The sequence below is a fragment of the Acomys russatus genome, chromosome 29, assembly GCF_903995435.1.
Source record: "Acomys russatus chromosome 29, mAcoRus1.1, whole genome shotgun sequence".
Lineage (NCBI taxonomy): Eukaryota > Metazoa > Chordata > Mammalia > Rodentia > Muridae > Acomys > Acomys russatus.
The window spans coordinates 47,417,780-47,443,513 of record NC_067165.1 but is presented as its reverse complement, the minus strand read 5'-3'; the positions used below and the strand labels follow the sequence as shown (position 1 = coordinate 47,443,513).

Here is a 25,734-nt window from a genome sequence, read left to right as displayed (position 1 = left end):
CCATCAGAGTCTGTGGGGAACGGGAAAAATTGTCTGTGGACTTGTAGTTACTTTGGTTACCTCTGTGCTTCTGAATAGTCCCAAGGCCCTGCCCTGAAACCTTTCCTTCTTGGCCCCATATGTAGATGTCAGTGTCTTGGGAGGGTGTTTTTCCAGGGTATGTCAGGCTGGGCACTCAGATACCATCATGGGGTCAAGTACATGTGAGAGGAGGCCTCTTCTGCAGAGGGAAGCGAAGGGTCTTCCAGAAAGCTACAACCACGTTCAGTGTAAGTTGGGAGCTGTGATGAGGAATAGACTGTGATATTGGATTAGCTGGACAGGTCAGAACTCTGTCTCTCTGTCTCTCTGTCTCTGTCTCTGTCTTTCTCTGTCTGTCTGTCTGTCTCTCTCTCTCTCTCTCTCTCTCTCTCCTGAGAAAAGTTTACAGAAAAACCATGGAGTAACCAATGAGCCCCTAGGAGAAGTCAGGGGTCTCGAGCCACTCTAATGTTATAGATATCTTAAGCTTCCTGGGGGAAACGATCTGTGTGAAGGTCCGAACCCGGCCTTACTGCATCCCGCCTGTGTCTGGTACCTGGAGGGAAGTGCTTCTGTTTTGTCCTGTTAATCAAGTCACACATGTACTTAGCATGCCCTTTAACTGTAGGATCTGTAGCCAGATAGGGTAAGACTGGGTGTCCCAGGTTTGCTCTTTTAAAACTGAAATTCAGGCTGGTGGAGACCCACAAGTCCAGAGTATTACAGGAGTGAGCCTGTCCTTAGCCTCACGAGCAAAGCGTCTGGGCACTATGCCAGGGGGAGGCCTGGGGAGGCCACTTAAGGTGGGTCGGGGAAATTGGACCTCATGAGGCCACACCATAATGGGAAAACCCAGCCAGTATAAGTCATCAAGACAAGGTAAAGTATAAAATGTGAAATGTTCTGTGGTCAAAGAGTGGGGAAGGTGATTTAGAAACACGTTCTTAAGACGTAGGAACAGTTGTTTCAGCAGACCTTGAGGAATAGGTGATGGCAGCATTATTTTACCACTCTCAGGCCTCACACAGAGCGCACCAGTATAACTTTTACTTTCATTTTCTATCAGCATTGTATTTGAATGTTGTTTGAGACAAATATTCTAGACAAACACTTTCTCAGCCACACCCTGTGCCTGCCCCAACTCCAGTGGGATTCACCGCCACTTGCCCTGACAGGACTAGAAGCTGCTACCCACTGACCTCACCCGGGCGGCAGTGTTTGTCTTTCACCTCCTGTCCTGGCACTGAACACTTGGGTTTTTCTATCTTTCTCATCGTTATGTGAGGACTTCAGTTAAACTGTTTTGCTTTAACAAGATCTGCACTTGAGGGGCCCATGGCTTCTGATACTTGTTCTAACTTGAACTTTTGTGCTACTTTCCAAAGGGTTAATAATTGTCTTTTTCTTCCTTGCTTGCTTAGTTTTCTCTCATCAAATTACTAACTCTGCACTGGGCCTTTCTGGGGAAGGCTCTCAGCCTGATCCTCCTGTGCCTGGTGTGGGACTGGCATCCTGAGACGGCCTCTGGTCTAGGTCCTGGAGATCTTCCTGGCTTCCCCCAGATTCCCTGGGTCTGGAGCTCACATTTCTTGGGTTGCTCTTTGCCAAAGTAGATGGTCCGTCTATAGCTGCTTAGAAAGGAGGGTATAGGAAACATATGGCTTTGGAGGCGCTGTCCTAAGATGCTATTCGGACCGTAGTTGGCCTGGGTCACTTTGTGGCTGTGCGCACCCTCCTGCTGCTCTTGAGAACCTCCGTCGACATAGGTAGTGCCATTTTATTTTATTTATTTATTTTATTTTTGTTTTGTTTTGTTTTTTTGAGACAGGGTTTCTCTGTGTAGCCTTGGCTGTCCTGCACTCACTTTGTAGACCAGGCTGGCCTCCAACTCACAGCGATGCGCCTGCCTCTGCCTCCCGAGTGCTGGGATTAAAGATATGTGCCACCACACCTGGCTGGTAGTGCCATTTTAATCCCTAGTTTTGGTATGAAATTTGATTTTAGGCTTTTTTCTCTGGAGTTTTTGGGGACTTTTCTTTTGTCTGTATGACATTTCACAAGTACAAACCTGCGCATAGGTTTACTCTCCCTTCTGCCAGATGCCCAGTGGCGCTTTCAATTTGAATTCCCTAGTCTTTAGTTTCAGGGGCTTCCGTTTTTTCTTTGTTGTTATTTGTTTTTATTTTATTTTAGTTTTGTTTTGGGTTTGTTTGTTTTTTGAGACAGGGTTTCTCTGTGTAACAGCCCTGGCTATCCTGGACTTGCTTTGTAGACCAGGCTGGCCTCAAACTCACAGAGATCTGCCTGCCTCTGCCTCCCAAGTGCTGGGATTAAAGGTGTGTGCCACCACTGCCCGGCTCATTTTCTTTTTTTGAGACAGGATTTCTCTGTGTAATAGCCCTGGCTGTCCAAGAATCACTCTGTAGACCAGACTACCCTTGAACTCACAGAGATCTGTCTACCTCCCCGGTGCTGGAATTAAAGGCGTGCACCACCATGCGTAGTCCTGAATTTGTGATCCTCCTGTCTACCTTCCAAATGCTGGGAGGACAGTCTCACACCATCATACTTGGCCTAGAGGAAGCAGAAGGGTAAATCTGCCTCAAGGTCAGGCGGTGTGAGCAGCTGTGAACCTTGGGTGTCAGGGCTGAGCCTGTTGAGAGGAACCAGGATACCTCATTTCACTTTTGATGTGTCTGATGGCCAAAAGGAGAATTTGCTGGAGAGCGTCAGTGTGTAGCCTTTGATTCAAGGCTATCTGGCTTATCAGCCAAGAGTTGGGTGTTTGTAAACCGCAGTGGATGCTCCCATAGTCCTTCTAGGGCTTGACGAGGGTGGTTAGGCACCATAGGGGCACCTCTGTAGCTTCCTATAATGTGTGATAGGAAGATGCGTGCCTTCAGGGCTGACTGGGTATGTCTCAGCTGAGGGGACTTATGCAATAAGCTGGTTTCATCATAGTCCTGAGGATTACAAGCTTACACCAAGACGTAGACAGGGCTGTTTTCTAGGCCTCTCTTCCTGGTCCATTTTCAAGTGTCTTCGCGTGATTTTTTTTTTTTTTTTTTTTTTGCTGTTGTTGCTGTTTGTACTGTCCTTTTCCTGGTGTGGTGAAGATCCTAGTCAGAATAGCGAAGGATCTGAGATCCGGTCCTGCAAGGCCTACCTTCAAACGTTCACGTTCAGAGGTCCTGGGGCTATGGGTAGGGATGGTCAGTCGGCTAATCCTGGTGTATTCTTTCCAGCAGGTAGTCCCTCATAGACGGATGTCACCTTGGCTAGCTGTCCACTTCAAGGCATCTATCTAGCCTTACAGATATCTTATCTCTTCCAGTACCCTTAGCCATCCTGGGAAGGCAAGCCACCTCTAACCTTGCATTTTAACACTTCACTTATGGTCTTGAATCCAGCTGCGCAAGGTAGCCTGGCTGCCTCCGGGGGTGGGGCTAAACCTTCCTAACAAGGATATCAAGAGCTTTGGGACACACATACACACGCAGTTAGTACCTGAGCTCCTGCCTAGCCTGGATGTGGCAATTCCTTGGAGTTTGCCTCTGTGGGTGGGGAAAGGTGTGTCCTAGGAGGTAGAGTCTGGTTTTTGTCTTATGTGTAACCCTGCCTGGCCTATTTTTTGTGGGTTTCTTTGTTTTTGTTTTTTGTTTTGTTTTGTTTTGTTTTTATTTTTCAAGATAGGGTCTCTCTGTGTAGCCTTGGCTGTCCTGGACTCACTTTGTAGACCAGGCTGGCCTTAAACTCACGTGATCTGCCTGCTTCTGCCTCCCAAGTGCTGGGATTAAAGACATGTGCCACCATGCCCTTGGCTGTAAGCACAATGTAGACTAGGTTGGTTTAGAACTCACATATACCTACCTGTCTATGCAATACTGCGGTTAAAGGTGTGAGCAATTACGTCCCAAGTTGTCTTTCTTGAAAAAAAATGTTTGATTAACTTGTTCCCCTTATGGAGTGCTTGATACTCATGTCAGGGAAACTGAATTTTTTCTCCCAAGAGTCAATGTAAAAAGTCAGGCATGGTAGCCAGGCATGGTGGTGTACTCCTATAATCCCAGCACTCAGGAGGCAGAGGCAGGTGGATTGCTGTGAGTTCAAGGCCAGCCTGATCTACAGAGTGAGTCTAGGACAGCCAAGGCTACACAGAGAAACCCTGTCTCGAAAAACCAAAAACCAGGCCAGGCGGTTGTGGCACACGCCTTTAATGCCAGCACTCAGGAGGCAGAGGCAGGTGGATCGCTGTGAGTTCTAGGCCAGTCTGGTCTACACAGAGAAAACCTGTCTCAAAAAACTAAAATAATAATAACAACAACAATAATAATAATAAACCCAAAACCAAACAAACTAGTCTTTGCTGTCCTGTGAGGGCAATGAGTTTGTTTCCCAGCCAGGAGGAAAATTCCTTAAAGAGCATAACAATATGGTCCCTCAGCAGGTGCAGTGGCTTTTGGGAGTCATTTGTGCCTTGGTATAGCAGTACAGTCCCCACACACCCTCAGTGTAGCTATGTAACACAAGAACTAGAGCTCCGAGCCAGACGTGGTGGAGCACACCTTTAATCCCAGCACTCGGGAGGGGGAGGCAGGCGGATCGCTGTGAGTTCGAGGCCAGCCTGGGTCTGCAAAGCAAGTCCAGGACAGCCAGGGCTACACAAAGAAACCCTGTCTCAATAAATAAATAAATAAATAAATAAATAAATAAATAAACAAATAAATGGACTAGAGCCCCATGCAGGGTCCTAGCGGAAATTAATTTCTCATAGTCAAAAGCCATGTGGCACAGATACAGGAAGGACCCCAGAACCCCCCACAGGTGCCTAGAACCAGACCACCTAGAGCACTTGGAGGGAAGCAGACATCCAGAGAGGCCCACTTGAGAGGCCCAAATCAGTGTTCATAACTGGCAGAGCCAGCTCCAGGAAGCATTGTTCGAGGTGAATGGTGAGTAAAGGCGAGGTGGAGAGGGTACTGGGCGGGAAGGGGTCTTCTAAGACGTGAGAAGACAGGACGGCGGGGTGGTGGAGGGTAGAGACACAAAAAGCTGGAACATTGGCCAAGTCCGGGAAAAGCAGGCTGTTTCACTTGCTGTCCAGGCTGTAGGACTATCTGGGGCCAGCCATTGTCGGGGCCGTCCTGGATACAGACTATGAAGAAAGGCTTGGACCTGGCAAGGTGCTGGATCAGACATATATGCCAGGGCCAGAAGACAAAGTTAAGGAGTTTAGAGAGAAATGCTTTTTATAGATGTGCATTTGAAATTTTTCGGCCTGTGATCGTCACAGTTGGTTGGGGGTGGGGAGAATCCCAAAACTAGAGAAAGGGGGAGTGATCCCACCCTCGGGATTGGCAGGTGGGGAAACAGGCTGTTGATTGACAGTGCTTCTCTGGAGTCCATTCGACTTGTGGACCCAAGTGGATTCCCTGGAGCGTACAAGAATCTTATTTTAGTTTACAAAAAGAGATAAATTTTAGATATGTCAGCATTACCACTGTCTGTGATCTGTACTGAAATCCACACTGTAGAGGAGGCAGTAGACCCACGCCTCTGTGCCACAGTAGAAGCTTGGCAAACAATTTAAAATCTTGAGGTTGTGACTATGATACTGAATTCTACAGCAGAATGTTTCACCAGAGTTAAACTACTAATTTATCAGAATTCCACTGATCAATGTTAAAGCTTTGAACTTTAAAGTTGTAAACCTTACACTCTTTTTCTTTAAAAAAAAAAAAAAAAAAAAAAAAAGGACATATTTATTTATTATTATGTATAAGTGCTCTGCCTGCATATACACCTGCAGGCCAGAAGAGGGTGTCAGATTCCATTACAGATGGTTGTGAGCCACCATGTGGTTGCTGGAAATTGAACTCAGGACCTCTGGATTAGCAGTCAGTGCTCTTAACATCTGAGCTGTCTCTCCAGCCCCAACTCTTCTTCTTTTTTTTTATCCAACTATTTACCTCTATGAGACATAGGTGTTTGATTACTGGGCGCAGCCACTGTAAAGTGAGTGCCTTTAAATAAAGGAAATAATAATAAAAAAAAAAGTTACTTCTTTCATTAGTCTAGTCTTCAAACCCATCAGAGATCTGAGAAGAATAAATTTTAGCAGGAAGTATAATCCAAATGGCCTCTGTATCAGTTAAAATGACAGGGACCTATCCATTACTTAGATGACCACCCCACTAGGCTCCAATGGTGTTAATGGCTTCATTGGGGGACACAGATCTTAGGGCAGCCATCAGTCACCGGCTGCCAGGCCCAGCAAATCTGAGAGACTTTCCTGCAGAAGAAAAACTGATCTTACCTTGCCTAGGTGAAGCAGGACAGTCAGCCCATAGTTAGGGCAGGATCCTGGCAGCAAGAGAGGCACTGGGTGCAGTTATGCCCAGTGGTTAAGCATTACCACAATATATGTGGAGTCGTCAATGCCCATCTATAGTAAGCTTTTTTCATTAGGCATTTAAATGCCATATTCAGCAGATCTTTGAAGTGCTTGAGTACCATCTATCTAAAATATATTTGAATAGACAAACTTTGCTTGTTTCTATTACCCATCCTAGGCTTAACCTTGAAAAGACATACAGGAGGGTAAATAAGGCAATATACATAGACATTTTGGCAACCCTCAATTAATATTGGGGAAGCAGTATCTCTTTACCATAACAAAGATGGCTGTCAGCCACGTGCCTGCCCTCAATCAAGATGGTGGTGAAGCTATGACTCCACCTTCTTTATCTCATAGTTTAAATGGTGACCATCTGCATGTTGTTTATATCCCAGAACAGAATCATACCACATGGTTTAAGATTATCTACACACAGTCTTTCAATTAGTAACCCAGAGTTATGAGTTTTAAGTTAACCTTTTGCCTTTCTTTCTTTCTTTCTTTCTTTTGAAACAGGGTTTCTCTGTGTGGTCTTGGATGTCCTGGACTCGCTTTGTAGACCAGGCTGGCCTTGAACTCACAGAGATCTGCCTGTCTCTGCCTCCCGAGTGCTGGGACTACAGGCGTGCACCACCATACCCAGTAGAGCATACTTTTAAGATATATTTATTTTTCTTTTGAAATCAGAATGCAAAGAAATCAGAGATAAAAGATTAAGAGTAGAAGCCAGGCATGGTGGCACACACTTTTAATCCCAGCACTCAGGAGAGAGAGGCAGGTGTATCTCTGTGGGTTTGAGGCCAACCTGGTCTACAAAGTGAGTCCAGGACAGTCAGGCCTACACAGAAAAACCCTGTCTCAGAAAACCAAAACCAAACAAACAAGCAAACAAAAAAAGATTAAGAGGGGAGAAGTAGGGCTTTAAGTATAGAACAGAGCAAATTTAGATGTAAGATATTTGGTAATCATTTGTTATGGCAGTGAGAATTTGGAAATCAAGTGTATCAATTTTTAATAAAGATGAAAGGTGTTCTCTGCTTAAATGAGCCAATTTGAGTCAAATTAAAGTATAAAGTCAGGCTTATTGGGGGCAGCTCTCAGGCAGGTTCACAGGGAAGTCACCATGCAGACAGGGAGACAGAGAAGGGAGATGGGAGTGTGGGCACAGACAGAGAAAGAGGGGAAGGGAGAAACCAAACATCTGGATTCATAGGGAAAAGCTTCCTGAAGAGAGGAAGCCCAGTCCCTGGCCTGGAAAGTTCAGGGCAGAGGGTGGAGTATGTCAGCCAGGCCTTGTAACAGGTAGGGACTGAGGGATGCCGGGTGAGCCTGGAGGCCAGGTCTGCTTTGGTATGTTAAACAGGCATCTCAGCCTTCTGTCCTGAGTCTGAACCTCAACAGTCCTCACTTCATAAGGGCCTGAGCAAGTTGGTGTGGTTACAACGCCCTGACTTTTACTCCCTCCACTCCTTGATCCACGTCATCACGCTGGGCCCCACCTCTAGCTCCTTCCATATCAGCTGCATCAAGGCAACATATGAAGCCACCACCCACTCACAAAGGAGACACCTGTGAGGGACATGGCTTCACAGTTTCCCATAAGACCCAGGAAGGAGTGACCGACTTTTTGGAGTTCCTCTAAAATCAATGATGTCATTCCCCAGCTGACTTGTATCTTAATTTCAAAATCAGTCTCTAGAGCCGGGCGTGCTGGTGCACACTTTTAACCCCAGCACTCGGGAGGCAAAGGCAAGCAGATCCCTGTGAGTTTGAGGCCAGCCTGGTCTACAAAGCAAGTCCAGGACAGCCAAGGCTACACAGGGAAACCTTGTCTTGAAAAACCAAAAACAACAACAACAAAGAATAATCAGTCTCTAATACCAGATGCCATCAAGCCATCTCCTTGGTAGTCCTCCCTCCCAAAGTGGGTGTCCCCACAAGAGCCTGTAGCCATACCAAGGTCACTGTCTCCTTTTTTCCTCCCAACTACCCTGCTGTCTAGGCCAGAAGCTGCTGGCATTCAAGGATGCCAAGTGTCTCGGACCTGGATTACATGCACATATACCTACTTTGAGGTCTTGCCACCTCTCCAGGGAGTAGGGGTGGGGGTAGTCCCAAAATGCTGACTGACCATAGCTTTCCACTGTGTTGGTTTTATGTTTAATAATAATGCATAAGATACCAGAGAATAAGAAATAGGATAATAAAATACCAGGCAGCAGATATTAGATTATATGAGGTTTATTAAATGAGCATGGGGGAGAGAAGGAAGGGGGATGGGGTACCCCAGAGAGAAGGAGAGAGACAGAGGAACAGAGAAAAAGGGTAGGTAAGACAGTAAGAGAGAAAGGGGGTAGGAGAGACAGGGGCGAGGTGGGTCTGTCCCTTTTTGTTTTAGTTTGGTGTTTGGATTTTCTTTTTCTTTTTTCTTTCTTTTTTTTCGGGGGGGATTTTCTCAAGACAGGGTTTCTCTGTGTAGCCTTGGCTGTCCTGGACTCACTTTTGTAGACCAGGCTGGCCTCTGCCTCCCAAGTGCTGGGATTAAAGGCGTGAGCTACCACAACCCGGCTGGGTCTGTCCTTTTATATGGCCCTGGGCAGGGGGCCACACCCCCATGGCAGGTAGGCAATTTCATCAAAAGTAGGCAGACTGAAGTAGAATCCTAACAGTAGGGCTTTCTGGAACTTTTTAACCTTGAAATGAGGGATTATTGGTGTTTTTCATACCTTCCCACACCTTATCTGTCATCCACATGGACCCTGCACAAGGGCCATGCTGCTCAAAGGCCTGGCTTCTAGAAATTTGGGTTTTACTTTTTTTTTTTGAAGGTCTTCACGTTTTTATTCTTTATGTACAAAGGCTAGCATGATCAGTTTTACTGGGCAGACAGTCTTGAATAATCTACTCAAGGTCGCTCAGTCCAACTTAATGAAGCCTACGTCCTTTGCGTACTGACGGAAACACTGACGGCATTTCCGGATCAGACCGGGGCGGTTAGAGCAAACGCGGCAGGAGCGAGAACCCTGGCCGAACTTCCGGGGGTGACTCCAGTAGAGCTGCTGGTGACCCATCTTGCCTTCAGCCAACGAGGAAAAAGGCGGGTTTTACATTTTTAAAATCCTATCATTTTGTTGTTATTTTTTGTTTTGTTTTGTCATTGCTAGGGATTGAACACAGTGTTATGCAAGCACTCTACCTAGTCCCAGACCTCAGTTTTTAATTTAAAAATTAGACATGGTTCCCTCCGTGCAGGGGTCTGAGTCCAGGTCAGAGAAATCAGGTCTTAGTGCTGTGTCTGTGGCCGCTGGCTGCCTGTTGATGCCGAATGCCCAGCACTGGCCTGAGAACAACAGCCTCACCCTTACTGAGAGCCAGCAAGGCCAAAGGGAGCCAGTTGTCCACCTCTTGGTGCCCTGGGGGACAGGTGGTGGGAGGTGCTTCTCAACCCTGGCTGTGGTGTGGGGCAGCAGGTGTCTAGGGATGAGCAAATCTCTGAGAATCCATGTGGAATCCAAGTATCATGCATCTGGGGTAGGCTGCTTGTAGGGCAGGTGCCAAGCAGACACCTGAGGAACCTTGTCCTGGGGAGAAGCCTCAAAGTTCACACCAGGAAGCTAGGGCTGACGTGTTTTAGAAGGAAGCAGAATCTGCGAGGTCAGAGAGCATGGGCGGTCAGGGATAGTCTGTCTGAAGGAGAAAAAGGCAACCAAGTTCCCTGTGGCTCAACCCATGCTGTCACTCGTTGGACAGGAAAGAGGAAGGAAACGCACGCCATGGGGGATGGAGGGCAGACTGGTGGTCAGAGGCTAAGGGGAGAGGCCCTAGGACTGGAAGGGGGCCGGGTTGGATGGTACACACGGAAGCCTGTCTGAAGAGCAGGGTCTTGAGATCTGAATCTTAAAAGTTCTCCAAGGCAGCGAGGGCCAGCTGCGGAGCCAGGCGCCTGCGTGGCTGAAGGACCTGGCCACTCCCTGGGGCGAATTCTTATTTTTGTTGTACTCATTCAATCCAGTTCGCCTTCATTTGTCCGAGTTAATTGGACACAGGTGGGGATCGCAAGCAAACAAAGGCGCGGTCTCCTGGCCATTGAACCCTTTCCCGCCGGCGCGGGCGGAACCTGGTTGGCAGCCAGAAGACAGATTAGAAACCCACCAGTCCTTAGGCAGGACTTGGCCACTCCCCATCTGTGGAGACCCTACAACTCTGTACACACGGTGACAGAGCAGGCAGTTCGGCGTGGGGCCGGAAGGGATAGGGTGGCTAGCGGCCCCTGGGCCTCCCCATTCGGTCGGCGTGCACCTGTTCATTTCTCCCCAGCACCGCCCAACCCCCAGTTTGCTCCCGACAATGGGCGGAGGTGCTGGGTGGCAGGGTCCCCTTCCGTTCCTTCTGAGTTCGAGTTGGCTAGGAGCCATCCACACAGGAGGAAACCAGAAACGCCAGGTGCGCGCGACTAAGACTGCCCCGCCTGCTGGTCTCTGTTCCGCAAAAGCTTTGGCAGGAGGGGCCGGGTTCTCCTGGATCCACAGCAACCCTCGGGCGGCTCTTCAGGGCGCCCGGCACTGTGGGGGTAGGGTAGAGACTAGCTAGGGAATCCCAGGCTGGAGAAAAGGGCTGCTCTCCTGGAATTTAGAAGCCAAGCAAGCAGCTGTTGTTCCTGAGGTCACCACAACCCTAGGAGCAGTTTCTGGGCATAGGGTGGAGCTTTGCCGGGGGTGGGGTGGGGTGGGGGACTCTCCCTCCTTCACTGTGGCTCCCAAAGCTAGGGCCTGCAGCCCTCCCAGCTTCCCGGATTGTCGAGCTACTGCGGGAACCCCCCAAACAGAGGGAAAGGCTTCCAAGGAGAACAGATTCAACTCCAGTTCACCTCCCTCATAAGACTTCGTTAGAGAGCGGCGCCACCTGTGGCCTTATGTTTACGCTCCGCTCCTGCCACCGGAGGTGGGAGTAGTCCCAACTAGCTTTTCTCCAGAAGGAAGGAGGGGCTCATGTTGGAGGGGTCCCTGCCCCCAAGAGAATAGAAAGGTATGCTCCCTTTTCTGGGAGCTCCTCTAGTTCCTCCCTTGTTCTGCGCCACTATTCACAAGAACACATATACACATGCATTCATAACCGTGCATGCTCAGACATAAACACCCTGCCCTATGGTGAGCATGTATATGCTCTGCAGTCTGAGCCAAGTGATAATCACTTCAAAGCTCTCTGCCTCAGCATAACTTCTAACAAACTGGTGCATCCTCCTGTGTGGGCTTTCTGCCTCCTGCTGGCGCTGGGCGAAGTCCTTGGAGCCCAGGAAAGGCCTAGGACAGCCACACAAACAAACAAAAACAAAACTCAAGGCGACAAGACTTTGTTTTTCTGGGGTCTCTGCGGGTCTGGGGCCCTCTTGACCTGCCCCTGACCTGTTGGACGACTTCCCAAGGTTTACTTATTTCAACAGCTCTGGGCCGGCAGGCAAATGGAAAATCCTGGCAAGCCCCCATTCCTCTAGGAAGCACCCTCCACCCCATTGTTTTCTGCAATCCAGACCCTGAGTGTTAGCAATTTTATTCATTCTTTAGGACACAGAGGAATTAAGGCAGGGATTGGGAAAGAAGATGGAGGCAAGTCAGCAGGAAGCTGCTGGAGGCCTTGCACGCATGCGCTGCAGCTGTGCTCGGAAGGCGCCCTTCCAGGGACCAGAAAGAGTGGGCTCCATACCCACAGCCAGCTGGCCTCAGATATGTAGTTTCCAAGGCCTATGGAATGTGAAAAAATTCGCAGCAATTCGAAGGAAGACCTTTTAACCTGACAGTCTTGGTGCTCTCCAAAAGCCCTGGTGGGGGGGGGGGGGGTGGGGGGAGGGCGCAGGGGCTTGTGCTTCTGTGTACACAGCAACCCTCAGGAAGGTCTTCAGATCCTGTGGCCCTGTGCTAGGGGCCTTGGGTCCCTGACAGGAACCAGGGGCAGCCTTCTTGGAATTCGGAACAAGCACTTGTTGGTTCTGAAGTCACCCCAACCCCTAGGGGCAGTTTCCTGGCATAGGGTGGACTTTTGCCAGTGGACTCCCCCTCATTCTCTGTGGCTCCCAAGGATGGGGCCAGCAGCACTCCCAGCTACGGTTAGTTGGTCTGGTCAGACCACTCAACTAGTGGGAACTCCCCAGACAGAGGGAAAGGTTTCCAGCTCTGGGCTTTTTAGTGTTAAAATGTCATCTATAGGCACTGGAGAGGTAGGTCAATGCTAAAGTACATGCTTGACAAGCCAAACGCCCTGGGTTCCATGCCCAGCACCCAAAGATATCCTTTGCTTGTTTGGTGTGTATGGTGTATGTATGCTTTTGTGTGGTTGTGTGTGAACATGTGTGTGCATGCATGTGGAAACCAGAGGTTGACATTGGATCTCTTCCACAATTGTGCTCAGCAAACCTCACACTCTCACCCATTTTAGCTAAGCCAATGGTCTTCAGGGATCCGCCTATTTCTGCCTCCCCCAGTCCCCAGTCACAGGATTACAGATGCATGCCTCAGCACCCAGCTGAGTGTGGGTACTAGGGAACCTGTCATCACAGTTGTATGGCAAACACTTTACGGAGCCATCCTCCCAGCCCTGGTGACTGCATTTGTAATGTGTTTTCTGGCAAATAAGTACATGTCAGGTCTCAAAATCCAGGAATAGCCTAGCACTGTGGCACATGCCTTTAATGCCATTAATTGCAGCACTCGGGAATCAGAGAAAAGACTGTCTTTGTGAGTTCCAGGCCACCTTGGCTTATATAGTAAAACTCTTTCTCAAATCGAAACAAAAACAGCACTTGGGAGGCAGAGACAGGCAGATCTATGTACCCTGACCTGCAGGGTTGGACTAAAACTCGGGAGGAAGGTCACCTGTTGAAAAATGCAAGACACAAAGAAGGAGAGCAAGTCTGATTGATCAAACTCTCAAACTTTATTAGTCAGGCAGCAGCTTTTATAAGTCAGAAGGCAGGGAAGCATATTGCTATACAACCCAGCTGCAGGCTTTTCTCAAAACACAGGGAATTCCAGGCAGGGCCATAATGTCCTGCCACACAGGGTATCTGGCTCCCTCTTTGTCTAGTCTAACTGCTAAACCATAACAGGGTTGCTCCATCTCTATCTGTCTTTAGTCTAACTGCTGACCCACAACAGGGTCAGCTAGTTTCTGGGGAAAGGCAAGCTCTAGGAAGAACAGAGACTTAAAGGTGCAGGCTCTGACAAGATGGCTGAACATTGGCCATATGGCCTATTGTCCCCAACATCTATGTGAGTTAGAGGCCAGCCTGGTCCAGGACAGCCAAGGCTACACAGAGAAGCCCTGTCTCGAAAAACCAAAACAAAACACCCCAAAACAAACAAAAAACAGCAATAACAACAAAAATCCAGAACATAAGTTTGTGTCCAGGTGTTAGGCAGCTTGCAAGGTCACATGTTCCCCCCATATATGTATTATTGTTTGCTGTTGGGTGTCAGACTAAGGGTTTTGCATATGTTAGGCAAGTGGAAAGTTCTCCACCACAGAGCAACACCCTCTGCTCCAAGCCTGTGATTTTGAGAGAAGGAGCAAACATTGGTGTAGCCTGTGTGCAGTGCAATGTGGTGGACATCAGACACCGAAGGGCAAGAGGAGGCCCTGCCTGTGTTGAGGTGTGTCCCATTTCTGTTCCCAGCTGGTACAAACAGAGAACGTTTTTTATTTGAGCCATCCTGCTGAAAGCAAGATTTACTAAAGCCTTGATTAGAAAAGTTGTGTTAAAGGGACATTTTAACTTTGGATACCTGCTGCTTTTTTGCTTCTTGCTTCCCATCTTTTTTTGTTTTTTGGATTTTTTGTTTTGGTTTGTTTTGGTTTCTTGAGACAGGGTTTCTCTGTGTAATCGCCCTGGCTGTCCTGAACTCACTTTGCAGACCAAGCTGGCCTTGTTCCCATCTTATCCAAGGATTTGTCTTAGAAAAGGAAGAAGAAAGGAGAAAAGTATGGTACCCTGTATGGATCTTCTAGAATCCTATATATAGGTGTTTTCTTGGTACAGATGGGAAACTGGGCCTTGGCCAAGATAGTCCAGCTAGGAAAGGGTGGATTAACCCTCTTAGTGACATGATTCTCTCATGACCCAGGGTTAGGGTTCAGCACACACACTGTGAAGTGCAAGGCAGCCATGCCGGCTGACCTGGCCCATCTTTCTGAGATGTGTATGCTCAGAGTCAGGGCCCTTAAGGAGGAGCATGAGTGATGTATGTTTTGAGCACTGACCCTGAGTATAAGATGTTCCTCCTGTTCTCATAAATCTACTTGAAATTCAACTTTGCTCACAGCGTCTTTTTCAACCAGGGAATGTCATCAAATTCCAGTCTTTTCCTCTTTGTGAGTTTTTGTTTGTGAAATTAAAAGTGTCATACAGCTTTCTGTGCTAAGCTTGTAAGGCTCTAGTGGGTGCCATGCTTGGTAAATCATCTGAAATGGAGGTGTAGTTTTACTCTTCTGGTACGCAGTTTGCTTGTTTGTTTGTTTGAGACAGGATCTCACTACATAGTCCTGGCTGTTCTGGAACTCACTATGTAGACCAAACTGGCCTGGAACTCACAGCGACCCTCCTGCTCTACCACCCAAGGGTTGGAATCAAAAGATGTGAGTCACCACATTTAGCTTTTGCTGTTGTTCTGGTACATGCTTTTTATCCACAGGGTTTGTTTGTTTTGAGGCTTCTCAGTTCCCATTTCAAATCATCTACATCGCTGTCCTCCTCCACCTCCTCCTCCTCCTCCTCTTTCTGGTTTTTTGAGACAGGGTTTCTCTGTGTTGCCCTGGCTGTCCTGGACTCACTTTGTACACCAGGTTGGCCTCGAACTCACAGAGATCTGCCTGCTTCTGCCTCCTGAGTGTTGGGATTACAGGCGTGCACCACTGCACCTGGTCCCCAGAGGCTGTTTTATCCTGGGTCCAGTCCACTCTATTTGGAAATTAAGGGCCCACCTTCTCCAGGAAACCTCTCCTTACACACCTCAGAATTGTCTCTACTGACTGCTAAGCTCTGTGAACCCAGAGTTCCTCTCCCGACATTGGGTCCTTCCTGAACAGGCATGGTCATTACTTTCAAGTTGTAGATGGTTGTTCCAGGCTCTTCATGGAGCCTGAGGAGAAGAGCAGAGAGAGAATTACTTTGTAAAAAGAATAAAACCCGGAGGCCAGTAAGGAGACCCACTCCTGTCTTAAGCCTTTCATAACCCTGTTTCTCCTTCACTGTCATCATCTAACAAATAAGGAAGCAGAAGGCTAGAGCTAAGGAGCAGCCACTGTGTGTGTGTGTGTGTGTGTGTGTGTGTGTGTGTGTGTGTGTGCGCGCGCGCGCGCGCGCCTGTGTGCAAACACAAGAATTTGTATCTGCACCTGTTTGCACACTTGAGTGCCTGCCTTTATGTGACCATCTACATGTGTGTAGTTATATGCTTGCCAGTATGTACACACTCTTCTCTCTCTCTCTCTCTTTCTTTCTTTTCTTTTTTTTTTTTTTTTTTTTCTTTTCTGAGACAGGGTTTCTCTGTGTAACTCTGGCTGTCCTGGACTCACTTTGTAGACCAGGCTGGCCTCTAACTCACAGAGCTCCTCCTGCCTCTGCCTCCAGAGTGCTGGGATTAAAGGTGTGCACCACCATGCCTCGCACAGCCATTTTCCTATGCTTGAGTTGCACACTTCTCACATAAGCCTGTTTGCACATACATGCTTACAGCCTACGTGTACAGCATTCTCCCCTGCTGCCAGATAGCACCCAAGGATGCCAGATGGTCCAGAGAGACAGGAAATGCACATGATCATGGGTGGGCAGGACCACTCAGAGTCCAGATTTAGGGCACCACAAGTAGCACTTGAGGAATGTCTGGGGATCTTTAGGATGAGATTTGGGAAAAGTATAATGTGTGGGCCCATGAGCTAGGGTGCAGTCATGTTGGGAGGGAGAGAGTCCTGGAACCTAAACTCATTTTGTTCTAGGCATCTCTGTTACCAGTATTGGGCAGTTAGTTTAGTATATGCCCCTTTACAGAGGAGCCCTGGAGGTGGGACAGAAGGTCGTATTATTATTATTATTATTATTATTATTATTATTATTATTATTATTATTATTATTATTTTGGTTTTTCGAGACAGGGTTTCTCTGTGTAGCCTTGGCTGCCCTGGACAGGCTGGCCTCTAACTCACAGCAATTCAACTGCCTCTGCCTCCCAAGTGCTGGGATTAAAGGCATATGCCACCACGCCCGGCTCTGAGGGTCTTAGTTTTGTGTGTGTGTGCTTGGCGAGAGGAAGGATAAGGGTACCTATCAGAATGAGCAAACTCTCATAGCTCACATCAGACCATTGCTCCACATTCCCTCAGTGCTAGCCTGCTCCATCATGGCCTGTGCTTAGGAGGACAGATGGCCCCTTGGACTGATCTAGCCAAGGCCTGGCATTGATATGGTCTTTGCCTTTGGCCACTCCCCCCCCCCCTTGCCTCCTGAGTTCCTGCACTCTCCATTCTCTTGAGGGCTGTCTCTACCTCCTTTTCCTGGGGTGCATGCCAAGCTGCCTTGCCCCCATGTTCCGGCTGTTCAGGGCTCTCCTAATGCTACACGCCCATTTCTGCCCCTTCAGCTCCTGAACGTGTGTCCTCAGACTTCTAAATGAGATCTTCTTCCACCCAGTGACTGTAAAACCACAGTGTCTCTTTCTCTTCTCGCCTGCTATTTGACTCACAGTCTGATGCTTCCTGTTCACACACAGTTTGAACCAACGGGATCAGCAGATCCTTCTCAGTACACATAATGGTTTCATAATAAAAATGTGCTTCCATATTATTTCCCGACGTTGTCTTCCTGTTTGGAGATATAGCTATGCTGCCACTTTTCGCGTATTAACAAGGCTAGCCCGACCAGGCCGTGGTAGAGAGCATACCCTCTCTCGTTACGTCAGCTCTGATTCCATTAAACTTTGAGGTTCCCTCTGGGACACTCTCTCTTGGCCCTCCCAGACAATAGGATAGACCGTGAGCAGGTGCGTGTCTTCCTAAACAACAAAGGCCCATGGGATGGAAAAACAGCAGCAAGAAATATCTACACTTTTAGCTATGGGAGGATTGAAATTGGGATTGACGGGGGTAGGGGTGGGGGTGTCTCTGGGTCCCCTGCCCAGACACAAAATGCCATAATTGTATGTGACCTAGTCCTAGGACGTGCCCAGAACAGACTCAGCCCATAGATATAGACATTGGAGAGCGGTCAGGCTGGAGAGCACTGCTCAAGGTGCTTCTCTCAGATGGATCTCGTAGTTGCTGAAATGCTATGAATACAGAAGTGCAATATTTTGTTCCTCTAAAATGATTAACTTATGTCATGTGAATTTGACCCCAATTAGAAATAAACTGTACTGCAAACACAAAACACATCCTCCAGCCCCACGCGTCTTAGTCCATGATCTAAGTACCTGATTAACGTTCCCATATCGATAGTTCTTGCTGATTAAGTAGCTTCGGCTCTAAACCCTAGCCTTGTCACCCGCCCTCCCCGCCACCCCCCCCCATGTCACCCTAAGCCTGATTCCTGGACTTATCTGAGTACTTTGCAAAGTGGTCTTTTGTGTCTGAGAACGGGAAGTCAGTGAGCCCCCACTCCACTCCTGTACCCTGAAAAACAAGCCTTCTTAGTGCTGGGGAGTTACAGCCCCTGAGCACAATTAGACACCCAAAGTGGAAAAGGGTGGTGATTTTCTGACTCCACCTACCCCATGAGGCCCGGGGCTCTGTCTCCATGACACTTTCCTTTAGAGACCAATTACTTAGGTGGAGACCCAGGGGTCTTGTTAAGAACCTAGAATTGCTGTGCAAGAGAGAAGATCAAGCCAGAAAGAATGACGGGTTTAGGGCTCTGGGCAGCTGGGTGCCTGAGGGGGCTGAGGGGCCTCACTTGGCTCGCTGGGCTCAGACCTCTGCCAGGAGCAAGGGTCCCCAGGGTGAACAGAATAATCTTGTGTGACAGTGCTCCCTTCTGCTTGGCCATAGGCCACAGTGGCCTTCTTTCTGTGCTGCAGTTGCATCAGACATTGCCTTAAGGGCCCAGCTGTGACACCTGGGGCTTGGGGAGTGCAGAAAACAGGGTGGCACTCTCCCCTACCTAGTTCTGTCACCAAGCACAGGACTTTGGCTTGAAGCTGCAGTCCCAGCTCAGTTTCCCCAACTTGGCTACAGGGAGAGGCCTCAGCCTCTGGGGCTGGGGACCCTGCCTCCTGTGGGATTTCTGCATGATTCTGCCTCCCTCCTCTGCAATGCAATCTGAAAGGAGTCCTAACCCAGAGCAGGGTTACTCCAGCCTCTCTGTCAGGTCCTCCAAAGCTCACATAGTAGGAACAAGTGGCCTCCACCTACCTGTACTTGCCCCCTACCCTCACACGCAGCAAGAGCAGCCAAGCCCTCCACACCTGCTCCACCAGGGGTCTAACCTGAGAAACCTCTATGATACCACGGGGACTTCTGCTCAGCCTGGGCATCCAGGAACCCCTCCCCTGCTTAAGGCAGCATCTATTCCAAGGGTGCCTGGTGCTTCCAGGCCCTGCCTCCCTCTTCCTCAGAAGTCATCTACCATGCTGGTCCATATACTCCCAATTAGCACCCCAGCTTTTCCCAGCGCCTGACTGGGGGATCAATCAGTCATACCTACCACAGTGATTGACTTACTAACCCCACCTGGCCCAGTCTGACTCCCATCTGACCTCAATGAGGCCTCTCAGGCCCAATGCTGTGCCAGTCACCTACAGCCTTGAATAAATAAATTGTACTTTTATAAATAAATAATAAATACATGTGTAAATTGATCAGAATAAATTCTGATCTACAGCCTGCAGAGGCACCAAGATGAAGTGCTTCATCTAAAGGCACAAGAAGAGGGACACATGAGTTATAAGGGATTAATTATAAGGAGGAAGGGAAAGTATTCAGGGTAAGAAGGTGGGACCAGAGAGCAGTCAGGAGCCAGGTGGCAGCACCCAGAACTGCAGGAGGCTTGGGCAAAAGTGTCCACATGTAAATTTGGGCCCTTAGGAGTCCCAACAGTAGGACAGGACAAGGTGTCTACCGGCTTTCAACTAGTTAGTGCCTTGAGCACCCCCTGAGAGTTTATAACTGGGGCTGCCCTGGTTCCTGCTCAGGGAGGTCAACAGGTCTCTATTGCAGACATTTGACCTAGGGTACTGGGAGTCAGTGTGGCCACTGGGAAGCCATACAAAGAAAAGCAGGGGCCAGGAGGCCTGGGGACCACCAGGGCTACCATGCTATCTTAGAATATGCTTTGCCCCCACCCAAGCAAAGCTTGCTGCTGGCTCAGGACCCAGCTCAGAGAGATGGGGCTGAGAGTTGTGAAGGCCAGCGTACTGGCCTTACTCCATAGGTCTGGAGGGCTTCCTTGCAACCCTTACCTTCTTCCTGAATGTAAGAACTTTCAAATTAGATGCTAATTCTGGCTCCAGGTGCTGCTTTTAACGCAAATCTGTTACCTGTACAAGGCTGTGTCCTTCCAGAGCTTGGGTTTGAGGCAGATCCATAGGTAGGGAAAAGCTAGGCTCCAACAGTGATGTCTGGATTCTCTGCAGCTGCCCAGTGTGGGAGTGCTACTGGAGTGTGGACACCAGGAGATAGATGCAATGTCTAGTACTACCCTCCCATGGGCACACAGAGCTAGCCTCTCTGTGTACTGACTGACACTGGCCAGATTTGCCCAAAGGGACCCCTAGGTCCTCGCGTCACAAGCAAGGATAGGTCTCCTCTTCTTCCAGTACTGATCAAAGCCTGGACAGCTTCCTACACTCTCAGGGGAAGGCTCAACATCAAGGCTATTTATTTGCATTTATTTGTTCATGGCATTTTATTTGTTTGTTTGTTTGGTTTTTCGAGACAGGGTTTCTCTGTGTAACTTTGGCTGTCCTGGACTCACTTTGTAGACCAGGCTGGCCTCGAATTCACAGCAATCCGCCTGCCTCTGCCTCCCGAGAGCTGGGGTTAAAGGTGTGCACCACCATGCCCAGCTGTCCATGGCATTTTAAAAGGAGGTTTATTTATTATGTATACAGTGTTCTGTCTGCATATACTGCTGCATGAGAGAAGAAGGCATTAGATGGCTGTGAGCCGCCATCAGTTGCTGGGAATTGAACTCAGGACCTCTGGAAGAGCAGTCGGTGCTTTTAATCTCTGAGCCATCTCTCCAGCCCCATTCATGGCATTTTTTAGATAAGAAAGCTTCAGTATTTTGCCCTTTGCCTCAATGGCTCCCTCTGCCTCGACGTCCTGAGCATTTTAGGTTGTAAGTATGCACCACATCCAACTCACAGCCAGTTGTTGTTCTTGTATTTTGTTTTTGAAATTGGCTTTCACACTGTAGGTCAAGCTAGCCTCAAACTCACCCTGCCCAATGCTGAGATTCAAGACTTGAGCCACCAATAAGCCAATAGCACTTTGCAGGTGGAGGCAGGGGGATCAGGAGTTCAAATTGGCCTAAGCTACATAAAATCTTTTCTCAAAGTAAATAAATAAGGCAAAAGCAAAGCAAATAAAAGATTGATCTTGAATATTTTGCTGTTTTTCACAACCACTTAGAGGTGGGATCTGGTGTGTGTCCCAGGTGAACACAGGGCTGTCATAGGTCCCTCAGGAAGCAGGTCCAGCTGTGAAGGGACTGTTCTCTTTGATGAGAGCCCTTAGTTATACTGTCATGAGCACACATTCCAGGCCTCAATTCCTTGGTTGCTCATCCAGCAAACACCGAAGACCCCCTGCCCCCTGCAGCTCCCGCCTGGACTCCTGCCTACCTCGGAGTAGGCCAAGCCCAGCCTGGCTTGGACCCACCTTGCGCCACTGACATAACTGACCTGTGAGTTCCCCTTGAATTTAGCATGAAGCGTGGTTAGAGGTTGGGAAACCCTGGAGGTTAGAGGCAGGCGGCGGGATCAAGTAGAGATAAAGCTGTGGGCAGGAAGGGCTCAGCCAGTCAGACTCAAACAGGAAGTGGCCTATCCGCTTCCCCTTCCTCCCCTGGGTCTGAGAGATCCTGAGCTACAGGGCTGTGAGGCAGGCGAAGCCCTGACCCTTTCATTCCCTCCTTCACAGTCTACCCTACTGTGGAAGTCCACCAGCTCTCAGGGTTGCTCCTTTAGTACAAACAGTGGCAACCCTGCTGACCGCTCATCCTGGGCACCTTCTGTCATTCAAAAGGATGGCAAGCTGGCCTCAAACGTCTGAGACCCCTTCACAGGGCAGCCGCTCCCATACCCCTGTCAGATTTCACATCCTCGATTTTGTGCATGCAGAAGCCTGGGCCACAGGAGGTTGAGAGGGTGGGGCTGAGCCTGTTGAGACTGATTTGCTTCAGATTTCCATACCTGTCTTGGTTCCACCAGCTGGGCTCTCTCTACCCAGGTCCTCTTCTGTTCCAGGCCGCAGAGAGCCAGCCTCCCTGGAGGTCTGCAAGCAGGTTTTCAAGGCTCCATGTGCCAACTGAGCTTCAGGGCCACTTGCTTGGAGTGCTTACTAAGACCCTATGATGCTGAGGTTCCTGACATTTCATTTAAAGGGTTCTGGAGTTTGGCGTAGGGTTTGGTCCAGAAGCGTCTTGGGTCCTGAACTTCATGCTCAAGTTCAAGCCTGGCTGAGAAGGTCATCAACACCAGGGACTGACGGACACCCAAAAACACAATCTGAAAACAGGTCCCTGTGCAGGAGAAAATAGAAGTTCAACAGCAAGTCCCTTTAAAAAAAAAAAAAGTATTTCTTTTTACTTTATGTATATGTGTCTGTTTGTTTGTATTACTGTGTGTGTGCAGGTGCCCAAGGAGGCCACGAGAAGGAGTTCTTCCTTCAGCTCTCCAGACCCCATAAGTCCTTCTGTCCTCTCTGCAGAGCAGTCACCTACATCCCAGCCAAATCCTGGGATTCTTTTTTTTTTTTTTTTTTTGGTTTTTCAAGACAGTGTTTCTCTGTGTAGCCTTGGCTGTCCTGGACTCCCTTTGTAGACCAGGCTGGCCTTGAACTCACATCGATCCGCCTGCCTTTGCCTCCCGAGTGTTGGGATTAAAGGCGTGCGCCACCATGCCCGGCAAATCCTGGGATTCTTTACAGCACAGTAAATCACTGGCCTCAGTGCCTACTGTCAATAGGAACCATCAGGTGTGCTGCCTGTCAGCCACCAGAGCTCTCCATGGGAACTCTCTTTGCCCCATTAGAACCTGCAACAAGTCTGAGCTGTGACCTCTCAGCTGCCAGGCCAGAGGGTACCCAGAACTCCAGCCTCAGATTTCCTCTCTTCCTGTGGTACTGGTACCCTGATGTAAATGAGCCCCATGGGGGTGGGGGAGGGGGACAGTGAGGACATGGCTGAGGGGACCAAAACTAGGCTGGGCTGAGAAGTTCCAGTAGCTGACCACATCTGGGCCTCTGGAAATCTCGCTGGAGTTCCGAAGAATTAAAGGTGAATCTCAAAGAAATATGCAGTTTCAGGTCAGGCAAATGTAGCAGAAGGGTGTGCCTAAGTGAATGTGAGTTTTCATAATTCAAGTTCTGTGTTTTCTGCTTCCATTTCCCTGAGATTTCAAAAGATGCTATGGTTAATATGTAAGAACCCTCGCTGGGCGTGGTGGCACACACCTTTAATCCCAGCACTGGGGAGGCAGAGGCAGGTGGATTGCTGTGAGTTTGAGGCCAGCCTGGTCTACAAAGCAAGTGCAGGACAGCCAAGGCCAACACAGGGAGACCCTGTCTCAAAACAAACAAACAAACAAAAAACCAAACCAAACCAGCAACCTGCAGGGGAAGACATGAGAGTGGAGGGCTCAAGCATGTCCAGGCTGAGGCCGCCTACGGGGCCTGGTCCAGGGTTAGCAGCGTCTGTTCTGTGCCACCTCTCTGCCAGGCCTAAGGCCACATGATGCTCTAAGATGGCTAAGCAGGCCTGTAAAGGGACCGCAAGTTAACAGGGTGACCTTTTCGGCTTGACCCTCATGTCCTGAATTTTCCATGGCCAAGGGGTGTATTGCCCCTTGAGTAGACGGGCAGAGCTGCAGGAGACATCTGTGTCTAGGTGTGTTTACCTGTTGGTTCCTACCCTTAGGAGAGAGCAGCGTGTTGAGAAGCACCTGCGTCATGGACCTAGGGCAGAAAGCAAATCTAAGACAGACCTGGGCTTCTATCAATACTCCAGTTCCCTCACTCCATGGGCCTTTTTGTTTTGTTTGTTTTTGGTTTTTTGAGACAGGGTTTCTCTGTGTAGCCTTGGCTGTTTTGGACTCACTATGTAGACCAGGCTGGCCTCAAACTCACAGAGATCCGCCTGCCTCTGCCTCCTGAGTGCTGGGATTAAAGGCGTGCGCTACCACCCAGCTCCGTGGGCCTTCTTGAGAAGGTGAGGCAGATTAGTGTAGGAAGAGAGGGGGTTGGAGGCATGAAGAGGTAGAACTGGTGGCCCTGGGTCTTGGGCAGACACCCCCAATCTGCTTGAATCCCAAATACTAAGATGGGGCTCTGCAAGCCTGGGGCTGGGGCCCTGTAGCTACTGCTCTATGAGCTGAGTTTTCTTCCTAGGTTTCTTTGATTTTTTGTTGTCATTGCTTTGGTTTGGTTTGGTTTTTGGTTTTTCGAGACAGGGTTTCTCTGTGTAGCCTTGGCTGTCCTGGACTCACTTTGTAGACCAGGCTGGCCTTGAACTCACAGCGATCTGCCTGCCTCTGCCTCCCGAGTGCTAGTATTAACAGACATGAGCACCACAATGCTGGCTCTTCCTAGGTTTCTTTCTTTCTTTCTTTCTTTTTTGGTTTTTGTTTTGTTTTATTTTTTGAGACAGGGTCTCTTTGTGTAGCCTTGGCTGTCCTGGACTCACTTTGTAAATCAAGCTGGCCTTGAACTCACAGCAATCGGCCTGTCTTTGCCTCCCGAGCGCTGGGATAAAAGGCATGTGCCACCACGCCCGGCCTTAGGTTTCTTTAAAAAAAAAAAATGTTCCTGTTCCAGGGACAGTACTGGCTAGAGCAGGGAGAGACAAAAATAACCCACAGACTGTCCACCAGGAGTGGAGGAGATGCCAACCTTTCCCTAGAGCAATAGGAGAGCTTAGAGCTCCCTCCCCGATGTGGCAAAAGGCCAGAGACTGAGGTAACAGAGTTAAGCTTCCTGGTGCAGGGTGCTGGCTTTAAGATAGACCTTACATAGGGTTAGGCAGTTCTTAGCATCCATCCATATCTGCCCAGGTGTTGGTGTGCAAGTTAGAAGAGTCAAAGCCAGTGGGAAGGTGTGTGGCTCACGTGGAAGAAAAGCCAGAAATAGACAGGCTGGCAGCCGTCTGTGCGCACATGACAGAATCAGGGAACCTTGAAGTCTGCCATGCCTAAGAGAACCAAAGCCTAAGTGGAGACTCCCGGGCTCTCCTTTCCAGGTTGTCCCAGAGTGAAGGCGAGCCCCTGGCTGCTCGTGGGACCCCTCCTCAGCTTGTTCTGGGTGCTGGCAAGGCTGGTAGCCATCCAGGAAGTAGCCTGGCTGCCAGCACAATAGGCCTTTGTTGTGTCTGCCCCACCCAAGGAGGCCTCAGCCTGGCCAGGGCTGAGGGACTGGGGGCTGGGTTCCCTCAGGCCAACTCTACTACCAGACTAATGGGGGGGGGGGGTTTCTGCCACACCTCTCAGACTAGCCCTTCCTCTGAGGAGGCCACAAAGGGGAGCAGCCAGGCCTCCCAGGTCCCTAGAGAGCTTACTTACATATTCCCACCCACTAACCCTCTCCTGCTGCCATGGTAACACTGCCCTGCCCAGCAGGTGGGCCAGACAGAACCTTTGTGCACAGCTGGCATAAGATTGGCCTGGTGTGTGGTGTGAAGTAGCTCAGCTGAGCAGCAAGGCCACAGAAACTCTCTCATGGCGCCCACATCCACAGAAACTCTCTCTCATGGTGCCCACATCCACAGAAACTCTCTCTCATGGTGCCCACATCCACAGAAACTCTCTCTCATGGTGCCCACATCCACAGAAACTCTCTCTCATGGTGCCCACATCCACAGAAACTCTCTCTCATGGTGCCCACATCCACAGAAACTCTCTCTCATGGTGCCCACATCCACTGACCAGCAAGCCACAGAAACTCTCTCTCAGGTGCCCACATCCACAGAAACTCTCTCTCATGGTGCCCACATCCACTGAGCAGCAAGGCCACAGAAACTCTCTCTCATGGTGCCCACATCCACTGAGCAGCAAGGCCACAGAATCTCTCTCTCATGGTGCCCATATCCACTGACCAGCAAGGCCACAGAAACTCTCTCTTATGGT

At 49.2% G+C, this 25,734-nt stretch overlaps 1 protein-coding gene across 1 annotated transcript; it reads right to left on the bottom strand.

The window, feature by feature from the left end:
- Nucleotides 1-9,333: 9,333 nt before the first annotated feature.
- LOC127211361 (40S ribosomal protein S29-like) lies at nucleotides 9,334-9,494 on the bottom strand. Its single transcript, XM_051171200.1, has one exon. It carries the CDS (start codon nucleotides 9,487-9,489, stop codon nucleotides 9,334-9,336), a length of 156 nt encoding a protein of 51 aa, XP_051027157.1. The 5' UTR covers nucleotides 9,490-9,494.
- Nucleotides 9,495-25,734: the final 16,240 nt, after the last annotated feature.